Source organism: Haliotis cracherodii, unplaced genomic scaffold (genome assembly GCF_022045235.1).
Source record: "Haliotis cracherodii isolate W230 unplaced genomic scaffold, xgHalCrac1.p SCAF_8, whole genome shotgun sequence".
NCBI lineage: Eukaryota > Metazoa > Mollusca > Gastropoda > Lepetellida > Haliotidae > Haliotis > Haliotis cracherodii.
In genome coordinates, this window is record NW_027266341.1 from 56,376,059 (window position 1) to 56,396,492 (window position 20,434).

The 20,434-nt window shown below is 39.3% G+C and overlaps 3 protein-coding genes across 3 annotated transcripts; all 3 read right to left on the reverse strand.

Annotated features, from left to right (window-relative positions):
• Window positions 1-761: 761 nt before the first annotated feature.
• LOC139451090 (uncharacterized) lies at window positions 762-2,830 on the reverse strand. Its single transcript, XM_071232889.1, has 3 exons — window positions 2,777-2,830; window positions 2,553-2,606; window positions 762-1,781 (listed from the first exon to the last, which is right to left on the reverse strand). Exons 1-3 carry the CDS (start codon window positions 2,828-2,830, stop codon window positions 762-764), a joined length of 1,128 nt encoding a protein of 375 aa, XP_071088990.1.
• A 6,095-nt stretch (window positions 2,831-8,925) lies between these two features.
• Window positions 8,926-10,574, reverse strand: LOC139451091 (uncharacterized). Its single transcript, XM_071232890.1, has 2 exons — window positions 10,569-10,574; window positions 8,926-9,924 (listed from the first exon to the last, which is right to left on the reverse strand). The coding sequence occupies exons 1-2, from the start codon at window positions 10,572-10,574 to the stop codon at window positions 8,926-8,928; spliced, it is 1,005 nt and encodes a 334-aa protein (XP_071088991.1).
• Window positions 10,575-14,108: 3,534 nt separating this feature from the next.
• On the reverse strand, window positions 14,109-15,131 carry LOC139451092 (streptococcal hemagglutinin-like). Its single transcript, XM_071232891.1, has one exon. It carries the CDS (start codon window positions 15,129-15,131, stop codon window positions 14,109-14,111), a length of 1,023 nt encoding a protein of 340 aa, XP_071088992.1.
• Between the last annotated feature and the right edge of the window lie 5,303 nt (window positions 15,132-20,434).

The following is a 20,434-nucleotide window of genomic DNA, read 5'->3' on the forward strand; positions in this document are numbered from 1 at the left end:
ATGTCACACTCTAGGATAGGTTCTATACTTTTTTATAGGTATCTTTATGCGTCATTGGAATTTATTCTTGAAATACAAAGTTTCAGTCTATGTTCAGAATATTAATAGAATACATTATGCATATTACTTGATATATCTGAACTTTTTCACATTTCTGATGCATCACTTATAATTTACTGGCACTTCTGAGTTCACGTTGATCCAAGCGATTCAGAATATCGTTTCGTGTGAGAAACTAGCATTTTGAGTTTGCATGTCGACGCGAATGTGTGGACGGTTGAAAGCCGGTCAGTTTTGGAACATCTCATGTTTTTATAAAGGAAATTGCTTCGTAACAAATCAAACGTTAACTGGGTTTCACTATTGAATATTTTTACGAAGCATATTCACTTTACGATAACTAATGATAAATAATCACGAAACAATAACACAATGTTAAGGATGTCTTCAAATCGAAACTGTCCACAGATTTATGTTTTCTAAAATAAGAGGACCGTTCTGGCGTATGTTCAGTTGTTTGTAAAAGTGTAGTGAGGTACAATATATAAACTGCCCTCTTCACGGGTAAAGTAAAACTCAGAGAAAGATAAATATGCATACCCTCAACCTCTGTCAGAGCTACACATATAGTTGAGCATTGGTATTGATATTATCAAAAGAAAACAATAAGATGGTCAGTTATGTGTATTCTTTATTTGAAAGAAGTAATATATCAAGTAAGAAACCATGAAGTATAAAACACACTCATTCGTCGAATGTTTTTAGTAGTAATTGCCGCCGAATCCAACATTTCCACCATTAATTTTGGATCCGAATTGGCCGATTCCTAGCCCAGCAACACTGTGTCCGGCAGCAAAAGGTCCGGCGAGACTGTGTCCAGCTACACCGTGTCCGGCAGCGAAAGGTCCGGCGAGACTGTGTCCAGCTACACCGTTTCCGGCAGCGAAAGGTCCGGCCAGACTGTGTCCAGCTACACCGTGTCCGGCAGCGAAAGGTCCGTTGAGTCCGTGTCCAGCAACACCATGTCCGTTGTGTCCATGGACTCCATTTCCTACAAGACCAGCTCCATGTCCGACTTTTGTACCGTAGCCGTAGCCATGTCCCTGACCAGCAACACCGTGGCCACCGACTGCGAGAGGCCCTGCGAGTCCTTGTCCGGCCCGTCCAAGGAGTCCATTTCCTACAAGACCAACTCCATTTCCAACTCCGTTGTAGGAGTTGTAGCCATGTCCCTTTCCAGTAACGCCGTTACCAGCAACAAAGGGTCCATGTCCTGCGAATGAACCAGCATGACCGACGAAAGGTCCCTGTCCAACAAGACCAGCTCCATGTCCGGTGACGAAGGGACCAGCAACACCTACTCTGCCAACGCCTTTACCGTAGCCGTAGTTGTTGTTGTAGGGGTTGTAGCCGTAGCCGTAGCCATTACCAGCAACACCATGTCCACCATTGACGGTACCGTGTCCAGAAACACCGTGTCCTCCAACGACTGGGCCGTGTCCATCAAAGGAACCAGCATGGCCGACAAAAGGTCCCTGTCCTACAAGACCAGATCCATGTCCAGCGATGAAGGGACCAGCAACACCTTTACCGTAGCCGTAGTTGTTGTAGCCTTTAGGGTTGTAGCCGTAGCCACGACCCTTACCACCAAAACCAACGTTGCCAACAACGCCTCCATTGTTGAAACCAAGACCGAAGGGCCTACCAACGAGGGAGTTACCGCTGAGGGGTACCTGGGCAATGGCGGAACAGACCAGCACAGACAACGCAGCGACGACGACCTGAGGAAAAACACATTGGCCAACTGAGACAAATGCAAAACGACAAAGGGACTGATATACATGTACATTCACGTTAAAAAAGAACGAATTGAAACTGAAGTCATAATAGGTCCAAATAAATTTCCCAAATTGAAAAAAGAAACATACCAAACTTCATGTTCACATGTAGTTCACTGAATCCCTATAATGTGCGCATTGTGTTCACTCTTCTAACAAAGGCAAAGTATTGAAATATTTATTCCATATAGGCCATTACAATCTCCGTGAATATTTTCCTGTGCTAAAAATCCTTGGATCAAAATACATACAAATGACACTACTGTATCAATGACACTTGCATGTGCATTGATATTTGACCTTGATATCCAAAGCCTGCTAACATACGACGGTTCGAGTCTACTCGAATAATAACTACTTTTGCTTTATTTAAGTTGAAATCAAACATTCTAACACAAAGTCCGGTAAGATTATTTCCCTAATCAGGAACAAATTAGTAACTATGTATAAATGTATGTATAGTAACATGTGGACTTGAAGTGGTTTGATATACAGTGATGCAGAATGCTTATTTATCCAAATGTTACTTTGTTTCAAGCAAAGTTGAGTGATTTTGTGCATTAATGAAGGACATCTGCTTGTAAGTATATATGATGGTGAAACATAAATGACATCAACTTTGTCTAACAGAAATATAAGATAAACAGTGCTAATCTTTCATCCGATATAATATATGTTTCTGATGAAGTAATGAATAGCCAGGAAATGCGTTACCTTCATTCTTGTAGCAGCTGCAGAGTTGATGATCACCAGAGAAGGATGATGTTGCTGGTGTTAGAGACAGGAGGCACGGCTCTTATAAAGGAACTTCTCCGGCTGTTAAAATTAGCATATTATTTTGAAGAGCGTATGCGAAATACAAATACGCCCCATGATCTCCATCGTAAACTTTAACGAAGGGTCACATGACCATTGGGACTGTTGTAAAACGGCATTACCTCATCAGTCGAATTATCTATTGTCATTGCCTCGGGGTCACACGTTTTTAGCATTCTGAGCTTTCGTTTGAGGAAGAGTATACTTTTTTTCTCATTTGGTAAATGTTTTTGTTTTTTAAGATATGTCAAAATAATGCGTTCGTTTCTATTGTAATAAAGTGCATATAACTGCTGTAAGCATATACTACATGTATTGGCAATGTTAACATCTACCGTTATTAATTCCTCAAACAATTTGTTTATGAATAAAAGGGATATGTTTTAAATATCTAAGTTTGTGTTGAATTTGTATAAGATGAATTTGTTTTTAACATTCCAAACACTGATTAATTCCGCAAAGAACTACTTAATGATATACTACTTGAGGATAACATCTACAAATCATTATGAAAGTTATCTGATGTGTTCAATGTGAGTGAGCCTAAGACTTTGGCAATTTCAATACGTTCATGAAGCTAACACAAGTACAAACATTTTGTAAAATATTTACCTAGGGTCATCGACTTGCTGACACAAAAAAAGGTCTTGTCATAGATTTTAGCATCGCAAGTCGAAAGTCTTAAATATCTAATAAATTTCATTCCAAGATTTCAAAGGTTTCCGAACATTGTAACTTTATAATTGACATTTCCAAGTGGCCACAGAGAGCCTTTATCTTACCTCGCCCTTTAAGTTTTTTATTTCGCTAGGTTAATATTTCAAAGTATCGAGGAATATAGGTAGCGTGCATTATGCGTATATTCAAAAATATTACATAGTTTATTTGCTACTCTTGGAGACCTTCGAATAAATGTCATTGAAATGGGAGCGTGAAAGAGTTTTTTGACAGTTTACTGATTTTAGACAGGATAAGCTATAGGATCGTCCATAACGTCCATGTAAGTTTAAGGAAACAAGGGAAAGGTCATTTGAATATGTCTGATAATTTTCGTACAAAGATTCCAAGACGTTCATATGTTTTCCATGCCTGTTGATATTTAATATTCGTGTTCTGTCTCACGGTTGTGATCAATTATTAAGTGTGTTATCAGATAAATAATATCGCCATATTAATTGAATATTAATCTTTTGATAAACCTAAACACGCACGTACGGAACGCGTTATTAACACGTTCTTGGGTAATTAGCGTTTGAGCTGTAGTGTATCCTGTAGTGTATAAAACATGTAAGAAGCCTCCCGGCTTTCATGTTAACACTATTTTGCTGAAACCTCTAATTAATAAGTTTATTTATTTTGATCTATGACATTGAACAATTACTACGGAAAAATGATGATTTTATTTACATTGCATATTAATTACACGTCGTTCTACACATTATAGCAAATATAAAATGTCAATGACAGAATAACCAGGCCAAGATTTTCTGCCGAAACAGATTTCACTTAGCATAAAGGGCAAATAGCTGTGTTAATTATGTGAATGTCCCACTAAAAATCAGTGATGACACCAGGTAGCACCCGCCTTTCACACAATTTGCATAAGAAAGTAAGTATTTATTGCCTAACGCAGCACAGCAGTACTCCTGCCATGCGACGCCAGCCTGTCAACAAACAAGGCAATCAATGATCGATGAACCAGAAAAATACGCGAGTAGAAATACAAGCCTTCCCATAATCATACGGTATCTGTGAAAATAACAGAGTCCATTATATGATGTCGACTGTGTCATAAACATGTGTATCTGAATCACTATAAAAAAATGTGTTTAATCAAAAAAAGTGAGCGAATCCTGACCCATTGGTGGTACCCGTCACAAATACATGCAAAGGCGATTCAAATGTTCACACAAAATACGGATACACATGCTGCAAGTTAAAATAGGGAATTGCATCGGACATCATTTTTTCATTGTAGCGTCAAAGGACTACTATTATTTTGGAATCCATACTGCATGTCAACAGCTTGAAATATGCTCATAAGTTCTAAAACGATAATTGTGTATTATACCACTTTGGAGAAACAGATGACAGAACTCAAACCCAAAATCATGTTCAGCTGGAACTGGAACACAAGCTTATCAGTTGGTATTGCATGTATAAACATGTAGGGTGTTGTGTTGGGTCGACGTCTTTCATAGTGTAATCTGTATATATATACTGAGCCAAATAGGGTTAGCAACATACAGATATTTGAACATACACTGAAACAATATATGACAAAGTGCAATATTGATTTGTAAGTTGGCAACTTCAGAATTCGGATCACCCGTCATTAATGTGTCAAAGGACTACCGCTATTTGCTAATATATTGGCTAATGAGACAATCCCAATTAGCACCCCTTCCGATCGATGAATGTACGCAAGACTTATTTATGCGCTTATAATTTGCACTTGTGTGTAAAATGAACCCTTAATTAATGGCAATTAAATTCTGGAAAAATATATCTGTCGTACTTAAACATTTCAGGCTATCAGCATAAACCACGAAATTTATCTTTCAACTTTTTGTCACCAAAATATTATTCTAATAAGAGCCTCCTATTTCTAATTTTGAGAGCGCCCTGGGCGCTTATTACGTCAAATACGGTATTTAGGAATCAACAACATATTAACAGCTTGTCAACAGCATGTCAACAGCATGCTTATGAGTTATGTAAAAGGACAAGCTCGTGTAGTACAACAGGAGAGAAACAAATGACCAACGAATCTCAAACATCCAACCATTTTCAGATGGAATTGGAACACATACTTATCAGTTAGTGCTGCATGTAGGTACATGTATGTTGTTGTGTTGGGTCGTCAGACTGGGAGAATGTTGATTTTTTAATTGCAGAACTCCACTTCAGTTATCACTGAACAACTCTGAACAAAGGGGCTAAATGAACTAACACTGAACAAGGGAACAACAGAACAAAGAGAACAACCGAACAGTGAACGAACTGAACTAACACTGAACATATGGAGAACAACTGAACTAACACTGAACAAAAGGATCAACTGAACAAACACTGATTGATGGTGTCTAAAACTGAAACACACAAGAAATGGTTATTTGATGGTTATGTATTTGATACGGTATAATAGTTGTGTTTTGGACCTTTTTTTAAGTGTTTCCGCCACTGCTTTCAGCCTCGTTGCGTACAAGATGCACGATTAAGTTAACATTCTTCAGTGAGCTTCGTGAACTGCTTTACGAATTTGTGAACTTTGCATGTGTATTCTATAATGTACTGAGATGTATTAGACAATAAGGTTCTACTAAAAGGGAATATGCAGATGTCACACTCCAGGAAACTTTAGTCTGTATGTTTTGTTGATAGGTAATACTATCTTTATACATTATTGAATTTCATTAATTTTGTGAAAGTTTGATCGACAAAAAGAATGCATTATGAATATTCCATATTTCTATTACTGCAAATCTCTCTTATTTTTGGCATATGTGATGGATCAATAATATTTTACTGCCAAGTATGTGTGTACACGTTGTTTGTTTGCATTATACTTCGCTCTTTGAGTTGATATGTCGATGCCAATGTATATAAGTGGGAGCTGGTTAGTACGGAAATCTTGCTTTCATGACAATTAGTGTTTAGAACATCAACAGTTTTATCAAGGAAATGGTTACAAAACGGAATGGTATAAGGGTTTCACTATTTAATGTTGATCGTATGCTTACTCACTGTATTAATATTAATTGCGCTGTCACAATTTAGAGAACACGTTCTTAAACTAATAGAACAAAAACAACTTGTTGATAGAAGGGACGACACTGTTCAGACAATGCCTGAACGTATGTGCATTCTATGGTGAAGTAAGCGGTATTTAGACACTGAGGTTCTACTGAAACTGTATATGTAGATGTCACATTCTAAGAAAGGTTGTGTGTCTTTATACATCATTGCAATTCATTCCATGAATACTTGGTTTGGGTTTACGTTTAGAATATGAATTAAAAAATGCTTATTAAATTATTTTGTGTTCGTTATTTGTGTTTTAAACATATGTTATTGACATTGAAAAGTCAAATGGATTGGGCAAAACTTGTCCAACTTACCAACGTCCTTGTCATAAACATATATGCAGACAACACTCAATACTATACATATTTAACATTGAAATAAATAGCCTGCATACAAAATGCAATACTTCCATGGAAAAAGATAAGATTAATAATTAATAGAATTACATCAAGTTTTGCTGTGATTAATGCTGTGTATATGTACCAGTTATCTGGTAAGAGTTTGTAAATGTTAAGACGACAATTATGTGAAATCTTTATAAGTATAAACTATTGTAAATAAATTGTTAATCGTATCCCGTATTGTTGACATCATACATGCTTGCATATTTTTAAATATAAATATTTTCTGTATTAATTACCATTGAATATCACAATAAAGAATCATATGTTTCAATAATTCAACTCCAAGTGATAAAATATGATATGGTATTTAAGTTTCCTCCTTTGTTATCTTATAACTTTTGTTGTTCTTACAGGTACATATATATGTTCTCATATCATTTATTTACCTGATGAAGGAGTAGGTATATACTCGTATATAACGTTGTGTTCCTCATAATAAAGAAGTTGACATCCATAAATTTTTCTTTCTCGTGTGTATCACTTCTAAATGCCTTTCAAATGCTTGATAAAATATTGTTATATTGTGAAGTTCTATTGGCATTATATATAAGATATTCGAGAAGAAAGTGATGGCCTTTGACCCAGGTAGATTTTCTAAGGCCATGACAAGAAAGAAAATGGACTTTATCCCACTTCATTCTTTAAGGGTTTGTTTTAGACAACATACACTGTGCATGTATAATTATAAGAATGTATTACATCTACAAAAAAAAGTTTGATGGATTTGGTTATGGTAAAACATTAAATCACATTATCGTAGAAATAGGGGCCAAAACACAGACATGATATCTTTTCTGACAATCTGAATTTGTCATTTGCCTTGAAGAATAACGTATATTTAGTGTTCTATCCACAGATAAGAGTAACAAAGAGGGGTGTGTGTAACAAATCTTGTTTAACACTAAGATGGATGGATGGATGGATGGATGGATGGATGGATGGATGGATAGATAGTCATAGTAAAATCTAACATATTGTAACGTCACGGTAAGGCGCATGACGTTGTGGGAGCTTGCATACCACGCATACAGAAACGAAATAGCAGGAAACAGGACAATAATTGTATAAATTAATTCAAATATTTAGGGCCATCCAATTTTGGTTTGAAAGTATTAACAAAATAACTTTCCTTTATGTTTCTGAGTGCATCATTTTCACATTTGTAAAACGGAAATATCACAAAATTTGGTGCTTTATTCCAGGCACGGTGAATGTGTTGACTCATCTGGATACAGTGAATATATTGGGAAAGTGTAATGACAACAATATTAATGTCTTTTAAATTAATTGCACAACACCTTGATGGCATGCTGCTGTTTAACATGCGTATGGTTCAATTGGTTGCGCTTTGCATTGCTCGCCATTCCGCCTAAAGAGCTACCCCAAGCTGGACAACGTTAACGTTGGCGGGTGCTATGTCCCTGGCATACACTCTTCGCCCGAGAACATCCCACAGAAGCTCTATTGGGGACATGTCGGCCGGGGCACGATGTGCTCAGGCATTGCCATCTTGCAGTTCCAAAGATTTGCCAATAACGCTAGCGAAATTGAACAACGACGGGATAATATATCGCTTGCCAGCCACATTCACAATAACTATACCAGTTCGCCTGATAAGTTTTATAGCGCCCCACCCCCCTCCCTTCTGTCGCAGCTTGTTGAGTTGGCACGTCGACGTGAATGTATATCTGAGAGCCGGTTAGTCCAGAAATCTTGCATTCGTGTTGATTAGTGTTTGGAACATCTCTCTTCCGATATTCAATATTGATAGCAAGTATATTCACTGTACGCATATTCATTGAGTTGTCGAAAGTTATAACCGTATCCTTAAAATAATAGGACAATACAACTTGTTAGTTGAAAGGGAGACAGTGTTAAGTAAAAGTCACATAACGATAAAAATATATATGGACCTTTGTCAGAGCTACATAATATCGAAAGGAAACTATAAGATGGTTATCAATGTGTATTCTTTATTTTAGAGAATGAAACAATATATCAAGTAAGAAACCAGGAAGTATAAAACACATTCATTCACCAGATATCACTATCAAATGTCTTTAGTAGTCATGGCCTGTGGCAACACCGCCGAATCCGACATTTCCGTTTCCAACTCTGGATCCGAATTGGCCGACTCCAAGCCCAGCAACACCGTGTCCGGCAGCGAAAGGTCCGGCGAGACTGTGTCCAGCTACACCGTGTCCGGCAGCGAAAGGTCCGGCCAGACTGTGTCCAGCAACACCTTGTCCGGCAGCAAAGGGTCCGGTGAATCCTTGTCCAGCAACACCATGTCCGGTGTATCCATGGACTCCATTTCCAACAAGACCAACTCCATGTCCGACGTTTGTGCCGTAGCCGTAGCCATGTCCCTGACCAGCAACACCGTGGCCACCGACTGCGAGAGGTCCTGCGAGTCCGTGTCCGGCCTGTCCAAGGAGTCCATATCCTACAAATCCAACTCCATTCCCAACTCCGTTGTAGGAGTTGTAGCCGTGTCCCTTTCCAGCGATGCCGTTACCAGCAACAAAGGGTCCATGTCCTGCGAATGAACCAGCATGGCCGCCGAAAGGTCCCTGTCCAACAAGACCAGCTCCATGTCCGGTGACGAAGGGACCAGCAACACCGACTCCGCCAACGCCTTTACCGTAGCCGTAGTTGTTGTAGGGGCTGTAGCCGTAGCCGTAGCCATTACCAGCAACACCATGTCCACCATTGACGGTACCGTGTCCAGCAACGCCTTGTCCAACAATACCGTGTCCTCCAACGACTGGGCCGTGTCCATCAAAGGAACCAGCATGGCCGACAAAAGGTCCCTGTCCTACAAGACCAGATCCATGTCCGGCGATGAAGGGACCAGCAACACCTTTACCGTAGCCGTAGTTGTTGTAGCCTTTAGGGTTGTAGCCGTAGCCACGACCCTTACCACCAAAACCAACGTTGCCAACAACGCCTCCATTTTTGAAACCAAGACCGAAGGGCCTACCAACGAGGGAGTTACCGCTGAGGGGTACCTGGGCAATGGCGGAACAGACCAGCACGGACAACGCAGCGACGACGACCTGAGGAAAAAAAACATTGGCCAACTGAGACAAATACAAAACGACAGAGGGACTGATAAACATGTACATTCACGTAAAAAAGAACAAAACTGAAAAAAAATCGAAATAAATTTCAGATATCTTGAAGAAGAAAAGTAGCAAACGTTATATTCACATGTACGTTCACTGACTCCTACTAATGAGGGTACTGAAAAGGGCATAGTATTGATTTATTTTTCCAGTGGTCCATTACGACCTCAGTGAATGTCTCACACACTTAGTACAATAGTGCATCGACAGTATATAACTATATCAATGACACTGACATTGTGGAACGTGATTCTTGATTAATCTGAACAATAATGTATGTGCCAGATACGTGGAATATTTGACCTTGATATGCCAAGACGGATCTATCTTACTCGACTCAAAACTACATTTGCATTATTCTAGCCAAAGTTGCAATCAAACATTATGAGACTTCATCTGGTAAGATATATCGTAAATCGTTATTGGGTAAAGAGAATCTGGTGAAACATTACCGACATCAACTTTGACTAACAGAAATAGAAAAAATAATAATAATGTTCCATCAAAAGTATATATATATATATATATATATTGTTCTGATAAAGTAATATATCACCACAAATGAGTTAAATTACCTTCATTTTTGCAGCTGCAGAGACAGTTGAGGATGATCAGAGCCTGAAGAAGATGCTGATGCTAGAGACAGGAGACACAGCCCTTATAAAGCAACTTCTCCAGCTGTTAAATTAGCATATTGTTTTAAGAGAGTATGCAAAATACGCACACTCCCCAGGATCTCCATCGTAAACTTTCATGAAAGGTCACATGGTCATTTAGACTGTTGTGAAACGTCATCACCTCATCAGTCTATTTATCTATTCCTACTGCCTCGGGGTCACACGTTGCTATTATTCATAGTTTTCTTTTAAGGAGGAGTAAGTTTTCTCTTCATTATCAAAGCGTTGGGTTTTTTTGTATCTGAAATATAATATGTGGTTTCTTATGACTGCTTTAAGTTTATTTAAGAAGTATTTATCTATCATCTGGAATGATTAATTCCAGAAAAAAAATGTTTATGAATAAACGTCATATATTCTAATTATCTGAAGGATGTGTCTTGTTCTTGTATGAGATGTGGTAATTTGTTTGTGAATTGCACAAGAAATATTTCTTTCATTTTAAACACTGATTAATTACGCAAAGAAACCTATAATGATATAACACTGGCGTTTGAAGCGGTACCATTTTGGGTGAAAAAATGTACAAATCACTGTGAAAGTTATCCAATGTATCCATGTGAATGAGATTAAGACTTTGTAACCATTAAGACCATTTCGACACTTTCATGTTTGAGACTTATAACAACACTAAATACATAGTTAAGACTACGATTTGCAAAAAAAGGCTCATAGAGGTTTCCAGCGTTTTGTTGATATGTCAAAATGAGCAAGTCATTTACTAAGGCAAATTTAGTTAGGGACTTGATAACTCTCTTGAAAAATTTATTCTAACTTGCACTGAACTTATAATTATGTATTGGATAATGTCAGCAGTCCAAAACATGTAAGTGTAATAAAGAAAAAAGCCTTTTAAACATCTGGTAAGATTCATACTACGTTTTCCGAAACCTTAAATTTGACATTTCTAGCGGGGGAAATAGGGACCTCTATCCTATAACAATTAAACAAAGTCCAAAACATGCAAATGCAATAAAACAAATAATTTCCGATAAGATTCATACCAATACCTTCATGATAAATAGATATGATCAGAAAGCCACACACCCATGTGAAACAGTATTTACATATGTATCTACATCATAATTGATTAAGATACATATGTAATTTATATGCGCATACACAAACCTTTATGATTCTGCATGTTTATGGTGTTACTGAACCTATGTTTCCCAAAACGTTTTGTTTTAATTATGCCGAACCAAACTCAAACCGACAGCACTGTATGACAAAATACTGATTGAGTAACAAACACAATAACTCGGTGTTATAGTATTTTAGCCCCCTTGAAGATTCCGGGTTAGAATATGTCCACAGTAACGAAACATATGTAATACGAGTGCCCATCACATACAAAGCATAAATTATTAGGGTTTATTTGTACCTGGAACAAGTTAAGCTACGTTTACTATGTTTCCATCTAAAATAGTCATTTTTTAAAATCGTACATGTGAACGTTTTCAGTTTATTAACTAATCAAATTCATGTTTATGACAAACTCATGTTGAAATACATGAACAGAGATCTTACTGTTCTGTAACTGTTGCATGGCAATAGTTATTTCACTACCCTTTGAAGTTCTTGCTATGCTTCTTTGCATCCTCTGTTATGACCCAACATTTGCGTCCATCTTGAGAAACATATAATGTTCTTGTACCAACTCAGAAGGTGTAGTTGGTATCTAGCATAATTGTCAAAACAACGTGAATGCGATATGTAGATATTTCAAAAACAATTAATAGAAGTTAGGGACAAACGAAACTAAAGGAAAATATCCGATAAATAATGTTTCAAGAATTATGCTTAACTTTTTGCAGGCGTATAGCACAAAAATATTCTAGAAACCGGCGATGTTGATAACCTGTACTTGTTTTGGAACCAGTATTAATAAATAGTAGTTATTGGCAGATGTATGGACATCAACAAAGCGATTTTGCAAGATATCTTCAGAGATTATAAGAATATTGATGCCGTTATAATTTGCCAATAAACTATGCCATTACTTCGCTCGTCAGTGGGTGTTTGATCCTAAATAAGCAGCGTCAGCAGTTTTTCATGAGCTTATTAATTCAGTGGATGATCCTATGAAGACACCCTAAAGGGTATATAAAGCGGCACACTCCCGTCTTCAGCATCAGATTCTCTTCCCATCAACATCCACTCCAGTCATGAAGGTAAGTTTCATTCTAATGTGTGGATATTATACATATTCTAAAAGTCTTTTCAACTTTATTTGTAAGATATTCAAACGATATACACGATGGTAAATGGGGTAAACGAAGATGCAAGGTGTTTGTGTGGTTATATGGAATTAATCAGGACACAAATATATAATCACTTGACCGGTTTACTTATGACCAGAGGCGGTCATGCCGAGGACTAGGGTTCGATTCCCGACATGGGTACAATGTGTGAAGCCCATTTCTGGTATACCCCGCCGTGATATTGCTGGAATATTGGTATAAGCGGCGTAAAACAATACTCATCCACTCACTCATAACCACGTGTATGTGTTATATGTAACATTATGTGCAGTGACTGACTGAGTGAGTACAATTGACTCTGATTTATGCGGAAATTTCTATTAGATATAGAAAGGGTTTTGTCGCTTCATTCACTTTATTTGGTTTAACGCCGCTTTGAATAGAACTTCTGTAACTTGACGGCATGTGATCCTGATGTGGGAGGGAAGTCAGAAGTGAAAGCAGTCTTAGACAAATTGGTTAGACTCATGAGCCTGGATATGGTACTAACAAACCTGGTCATATAATGGGACGAATCGGGAATTCGAACCAACGATCATTGGTTTCTTGGGCCTTGTAAGATTACAAATTTTCAAGCTAAAGTGACTTCGTTATACATGTATATATCTTAAGTTACTCCGGGGCAGGCAAATGCAGTTTAATCGACATCAGATTTAGTTATATCCAGACCTGGCTGCCTGGTTACCCTTGACTTGACATACATACTAATAGTTCATTAAATAACTCATCATTTTAAAAAAACAATCTCAATTTTTTGGGATGGCTTGATCCAATCATTAATGCAAAGTTGATAAACAATTTAGTAATATGATTCAATCGCAATATGGTTTACTCTTGTGAATGGGTGGACATGTACTTATGTTCTATGGAAAGTTCTCGTGGTATAAAACATAAATAAGTAAATAACAACTCATTTTAATGAATAGCAGGCTTTTTATATAATTTTGATAAGAGCATATTGTTTTCTCAGGCCATCGTCGCTGTGTTGTCCGTGCTGGTGTGCTCCGGCCTGGCTCAGGTGCCCGTCATCGGTAAAGGTCTTGGAACTGGTGCTTTCGGATTCGGTTTCAACAACGGTGGCATTGCTGGAAAGGGCTACGGCTTCAACCCCTACGGCTTCAACAACTATGGCTACGGAAAAGGCTCTGGTCCCTTGGTCGCTGGACAAGACGGTTTAGTTGGTGGACACAGACTTGGTGGTAAAGGTGGCTTTGTTGGTGGACACGGACTTGCTGGACACGGTGGCGTTGTTGGTGGACACGGACTTGGTGGTCAAGGTGGCTTTGTTGGTGGACACGGACTTGCTGGTCATGGCGGCCTTGTTGGTGGACACGGACTTGGTGGTCAAGGTGGCTTTGTTGGTGGACACGGACTTGCTGGACACGGTGGCGTTGTTGGTAGACACGGACTTGGTGGTCAAGGCAGCTTTGTTGGTGGACACGGACTTGCTGGTCAAGGTGGCTTTGTTGGTGGACACGGACTTGTTGGTCATGGCGGCCTTGTTGGTGGACGCGGACTTGTTGGTCAAGGTGGCTTTGTTGGTGGACACGGACTTGTTGGTCATGGCGGCCTTGTTGGTGGACACGGACTTGCTGGTCAAGGCGGCTTTGTTGGTGGACACGGACTTGTAGGTCAAGGCGGCTTTGTTGGTGGACACGGACTTGCTGGTCAAGGAGGCCTTGTTGGTGGACACGGACTTGCTGGTCAAGGTGGCTTTGTTGGTGGACATGGACTTGCTGGTCATGGCGGCCTTGTTGGTGGACACGGACTTGCTGGTCAAGGTGGCCTTGTTGGTGGACACGGACTTGCTGGTCAAGGTGGCTTTGTTGGTGGACACGGACTTGCTGGTCAAGGTGGCTTTGTTGGTGGACACGGACTTGCTGGTCATGGCGGCCTTGTTGGTGGACACGGACTTGCTGGTCAAGGTGGCTTTGTTGGTGGACACGGACTTGGTGGTCAAGGTGGCTTTGTTGGTGGACACGGACTTACTGGTCATGGCGGCCTTGTTGGTGGACGCGGACTTGCTGGTCAAGGCGGCTTTGTTGGTGGACACGGAATTGCTGGTCATGGTGGAATTGTTGGTGGACACGGATTTGCTGGTCAAGGGAGCTTTGTTGGTGGACACGGACTTGGTGGTCAAGGCGGCTTTGTTGGTGGACACGGACTTGCTGGTCATGGTGGAATTGTTGGTGGACATGGCGTTAATGGGGTACACGGTAACGGACTTGCCGGCCCCTTCAATGGCAGAATCGCTGGACCTTTCGTCGGCAGATTTTGAGTAGCAAGCGGTCCTTGATACTATAATTAGTCGCAGGACCTTTCTGGAGGGATTATGTTTTATACTGAATATTATTATGTCATTTTGGTACCATTTGGATGAATAAATAATACATCTAAACATACCTATAGTTTTCTTATTATTCCTAACATACGCCGTGATGCGAAGACAGCTTTTCCGATATACTACATGTACGGTACACATAGGGTAGAGTTAGTTTCCGGAGCATAACTCAAAACCTATTCAATACTTGCTAACAAAAATGTGCATGTTTACCAGACACATACTGAACTGAAGTCTTTTGCTATTTAGGAAGTTTAGAAATTGTATTTTTTTACGTTTCCAAGGCATCAAGTTGGACTTAGGTACTATAAGGGTGGTGTTCGTTTCCGGAGCGTAACTCAAAAACCGTTAAATACTTTCTTACAAAACTTTGCATGTCTACCAGGCACATACTGAACTGGTGCCTTTTGAAATTTAGCACTTTTAGAAATTATTATTGTTTATGTTTCAATGACAACAAGTTGGATTTAAGTTTTAATATAGGGTGTGTTCACTTATGGAGTATTACAAATAAACTCTTAAATATTTCCTTGCCAAACATTGCATGTCTCGATATAAAGCACATACTGAACTGGTGCCATTTGCTATTAAGGAGTTTTAGAAATGTTTATTTTAGAATTTCCATTGCAGCTTTTTTGACATGGGCTGTGAGAAATGGTGGGTCAGTTACCTGGTTTGGGACCATAACGTGTTAAAATGGGCGGGGCATATAAATGACTTCGTCGACTATACTCATGTTGTGATTATCATCTGACTGGTTAGTAAAATAAATTGATAAAAATATTCTTGGGTTATTCCATTAAAATGGTAAAGGTAACAGGCAGGGGATTAGGTGTGCATTCAACTGTGAACTTTGCTGTTATAAGCTGTAGGTGTTTTGGCATGTAGGCGTTTTGGCATGTAGGCGTTTTGGCATGTAGGCGTTTTGGGAGGACACCGTACACATATGTGTGGCAGGTTAAATCGTTGTCACGCTTACGGGATATTAAGTAAGTGATGCGCTAGAATTATCTAACTCCACTTTTATCAATATTCAAGCAATATCAAGACTAGGACACAAGATTTAGGCATCGCACATTATATCCATCTGGGTCTATTCTAAACGTGTCTTCGGCGTTTATCATTGTGCTACTCTCTCGACAGTTGTTACAAAGAAACAATGTCGAAACTGTGTAGTGTTGTGGTATAAATAATAAGTACATAGTGTTTTAAAACAATGACTGGAACATGCAAGAGTTATCGATTTTGTAACTTCAGACAACCCTAAACTGTCTCATATAATTTATTAGATTATATACAAGAGTGTTACATGAATCTTCAAAATAAGAACAAAAACGGAAGAGATGCATTGTTTGTTTGGTTTGAAGAGTAATTCAGTTAAATCACGACAGGTTAGCTTAATGTGCGAGGGACGTTTAGGTCTAGGGGTTTAAAGTTTACCAAACTGACGAATATGTGTTAGGTGCTAACAAACTAAGGATCACGGCGAATCTGGGAATCGAAACCACAATCAACAGATCCGGACACAGGTACGGGAGGCAACTCTGCACAGATTGGCCGCGCCTGAGACACCTGGGCCAACCATGTAACCTCTTTACCCTGTCGGTGCGTAAAGGAACGTTATTTCAAACAGCTTAAACCTCACAGGAGCGGTGGGGTAGCCTAGTTGTTTAAGCGTTCGCTCGTCACCGAAGACCCGGGTTCGATTCCCCACATGGGTACAATATGTGAAGCCCATTTATGGTGTCCCCCGCTGTGATATTGTTGGAATATTGCGAAAAGCGGCGTAAAACCATACTCACTCATCACTCACTTTTGTACATGTTTACGACAGGAAGACGGTTAGATCCTCTTGACATTATTCATATTCACATGCGTTTTGAAACATTTACTCTTATCTGAATCTAAATGTGATACAAGTATAAAAACTTTTAAGTTTGAATTATCAAGGAGTCAAGTATCCTGCCACCATTAGCGATCTAGTGCTTCCAAAATTGCTCTTTTCAGTTTGAACCTACAGTTGTCATGTGGCCGTGTACAATTTTACAAGCATCGACTTTAGAGTTCTCCAGGCAAGGTGACCGCCTCCGTGGTCTAGTGGTAGAGCGTCCGACCGGAGACCGGAAGGTCCGGGGTTCGATCCCCGACCGCGTCATACCAAAAGACGTTAAAAGATGGTACTTGTTGTTACCCTGTCTGGCGCTGGGCATTAAGGGGATAAAACAAGGACTGGTCGGCTCGGAGTCAGTATACTGTGTCTGAGTGGGGTATTCTTGTTAAACTGCGGCATGGTATCTCAGTGGGCTAGCACTATAAGTCGGCATCAGTCCGGACTAGTACAAGCAGCTACACACACACACACGTGCACGCACGTCGCTATATAAATGCAATAATCTTGGACGCGACGTTAAATCAAATTTCACCTCACCTCATCTCACCTCACAGGCAAGGTCCATTGAACAACTGAAAGTGGTGTAACTTGATGCTACCTTCATATGCTAGGGAAGTGTTGCACACCTGGTGCCAATACAACAGTCTTCTCGAAGTGATAATATATATTTATTGGCTCGTTTTCTAAACGCTTAGTGACAAAGATAGATATGACGGCGAATATCTCTTTATATTGAAAGCTAAAGATTAACAGAATCAAAATCAATTGATGTATGTGTATATCTTGCGTTGTCATATATGTTATCGTTTGGAAGTGGGGTAGCCTACTGGTTAAAGCGTTCGCTCGTTAATGCGAAGGCCAGGGTTCGATTCTCGACATTGGGATTATGTGTGATGTCCATTTTCTTGTGTCGCCCGCTGTGATATAGATACCCATAAAAGGAGTGTAAAACGAACACTCACTCACAAGCATAACGATACCTGCAATAAATTGTTATAACATTAAAAGTCATCAATTAATTCATAAGATAATAAGTACATTTCTTCTAGTGTTCCCTGCTGTGATATGCCTTGAATATTACTAAATGAGACGTAACACATTTATTTGCCATTCCTTTAACGTCATGTTGACACTTTGTGATGAGTACGTGTAAACTAGTAAACCATGCACTTATATCACCCTATCGTGAACCATATGATTTACTACTAAAATACATCAAGAGTTAGGTCAAGTGAGACATTGACAAAAGTGGGAAATCTCGCTTTTTTGCGATATCGCATTTCGCACTATTGGCATGTTAAGAAGTTTTCCAAGGTCGAGATCGCGAGAATGCGAGAACGACAGCATTCCCCTTCCCGTACTTCACATTTGACAAACATCAGTGGTACAGGGACGAAAGTAGCCCTTTTTCTCGTCATACAAAGAAACACACAAAGCAACATATACAATATTGACAAGGACACTTTTTAAATATATCAGTGCAATTTCGTTTTTTAATTTCGTATTCCGACCTTCGCTTCCTTAAACTAAGCAGAATTAGAAAACTTTACACGTTACGCTCATAATGCCAACAATGCTTGTGTCGTGTCTGAGACATATTTTCTAGGTATTCTAAATAAACACGTCACATTATTAGTATGTTCATTCAGTATCAAATCAAAAGTAACAGGAACAATTGCATGCGTATGCAGAAACATGGTGAAATAAAACAAGAAGAAGTTGCAATTAATGAATGTGTACAGCGCGTTATCTGAGATGAGCACAATTTAGACTATACCCCTGGCAGTGAAAGGGCCGACACAACATATTGATCGTTCACACAAATATTTTCAAAACTTATTGAATATAACATCAATATTGGTATTTTGCCATCCAAGGTTTGACCAATGGTTCCAGATCTTATATTCAACGACGATGAGGAAACGGCGATTCCAACCAGAACGTTTTCGACACACACGTACAAAACACACTTAACACACACTCACCAAACACAACATACACTCAGCACACACACAACACACAATACACACACTCACACAACACACACTCAACACACACACAACACACACTCACCAAACACAACACACACAACACAAACTCAACACACACAACACACTCAACACACACACACTTAGCACACACACAACATACACTCAACACACACACAACACTCAACACATACAACACACACTTACACACACAACAGACACACTCAACACACACAAAACACACTCAACACACACAACACAAACTCAACACACACACTCAACATACACACACAGCACACACACACGCAGCGCACATAAGACACACTCAACATATAACACTTAACACACACTCAACACACACAACAAACACACATACTCAACACACAACGCACACTCAACACACACACACAACACACCACTCAACACACAACACACGCTCAACACAAACACACACGCGCGCGCGCGCACACACACACACACACACACACAGAGGATTTGTTGTTATTATATATAATAACGTTATTATTAACCAGAAACACCGACGTATAACGATGTGATGGAGATGTTACCATTCCAACGCAACTCAATGACAGAATGAAATGATAGAATTGAATTAAAAGGTATTCTGTATACATGTAGGCACACATGTGTGTGTGGCTGCTTGTTCTAGGTCGGACTTATGCCTGTTTCACAGTGCTAGAGCTGCAGTTTAACATGACTCCGAGCCGACCAGTCGTTGTTTTATCCCCTTAATTATAATGCATAGAGCCTGACAGGATAACATCAAGTACGTATACCAAATACCTTTAACGTGTTTAATTTAGTACGACGACGCCAGGGGATCGAACCACCGATCTTCCAGTCTCTGGGCAGACACTCTATCCACTACACTACTGAAGGCAATCCAATTGAATTTAGCACAGTAAATAGTGAAGTATCCATATGTTATGTTCTTGTTTCCTAATCATGTCAATGCATAGTTACCTTGTTTTGATTATCGCGAATACATTTCATTGACCCCGAAAGTCGGTATATATGCATCTTCAGAGAGGCCATCTACCTCAAATTCAAAGCACATAATCATATACTATACATCAAAAGTATTTCTTGGTCTCGACTGTGCGTGTCATGATTCACCTATAATACAGATAATTTATCTTATATTCGAGATAAATGTCATTAGCGGATTCTTCGAATCTGGAACTCAGTACCAATGACATTGCATTATATTTGTCTGAGGTTCAGGCAAACAATGTTATAGAAAATACAGAAACAGTAGA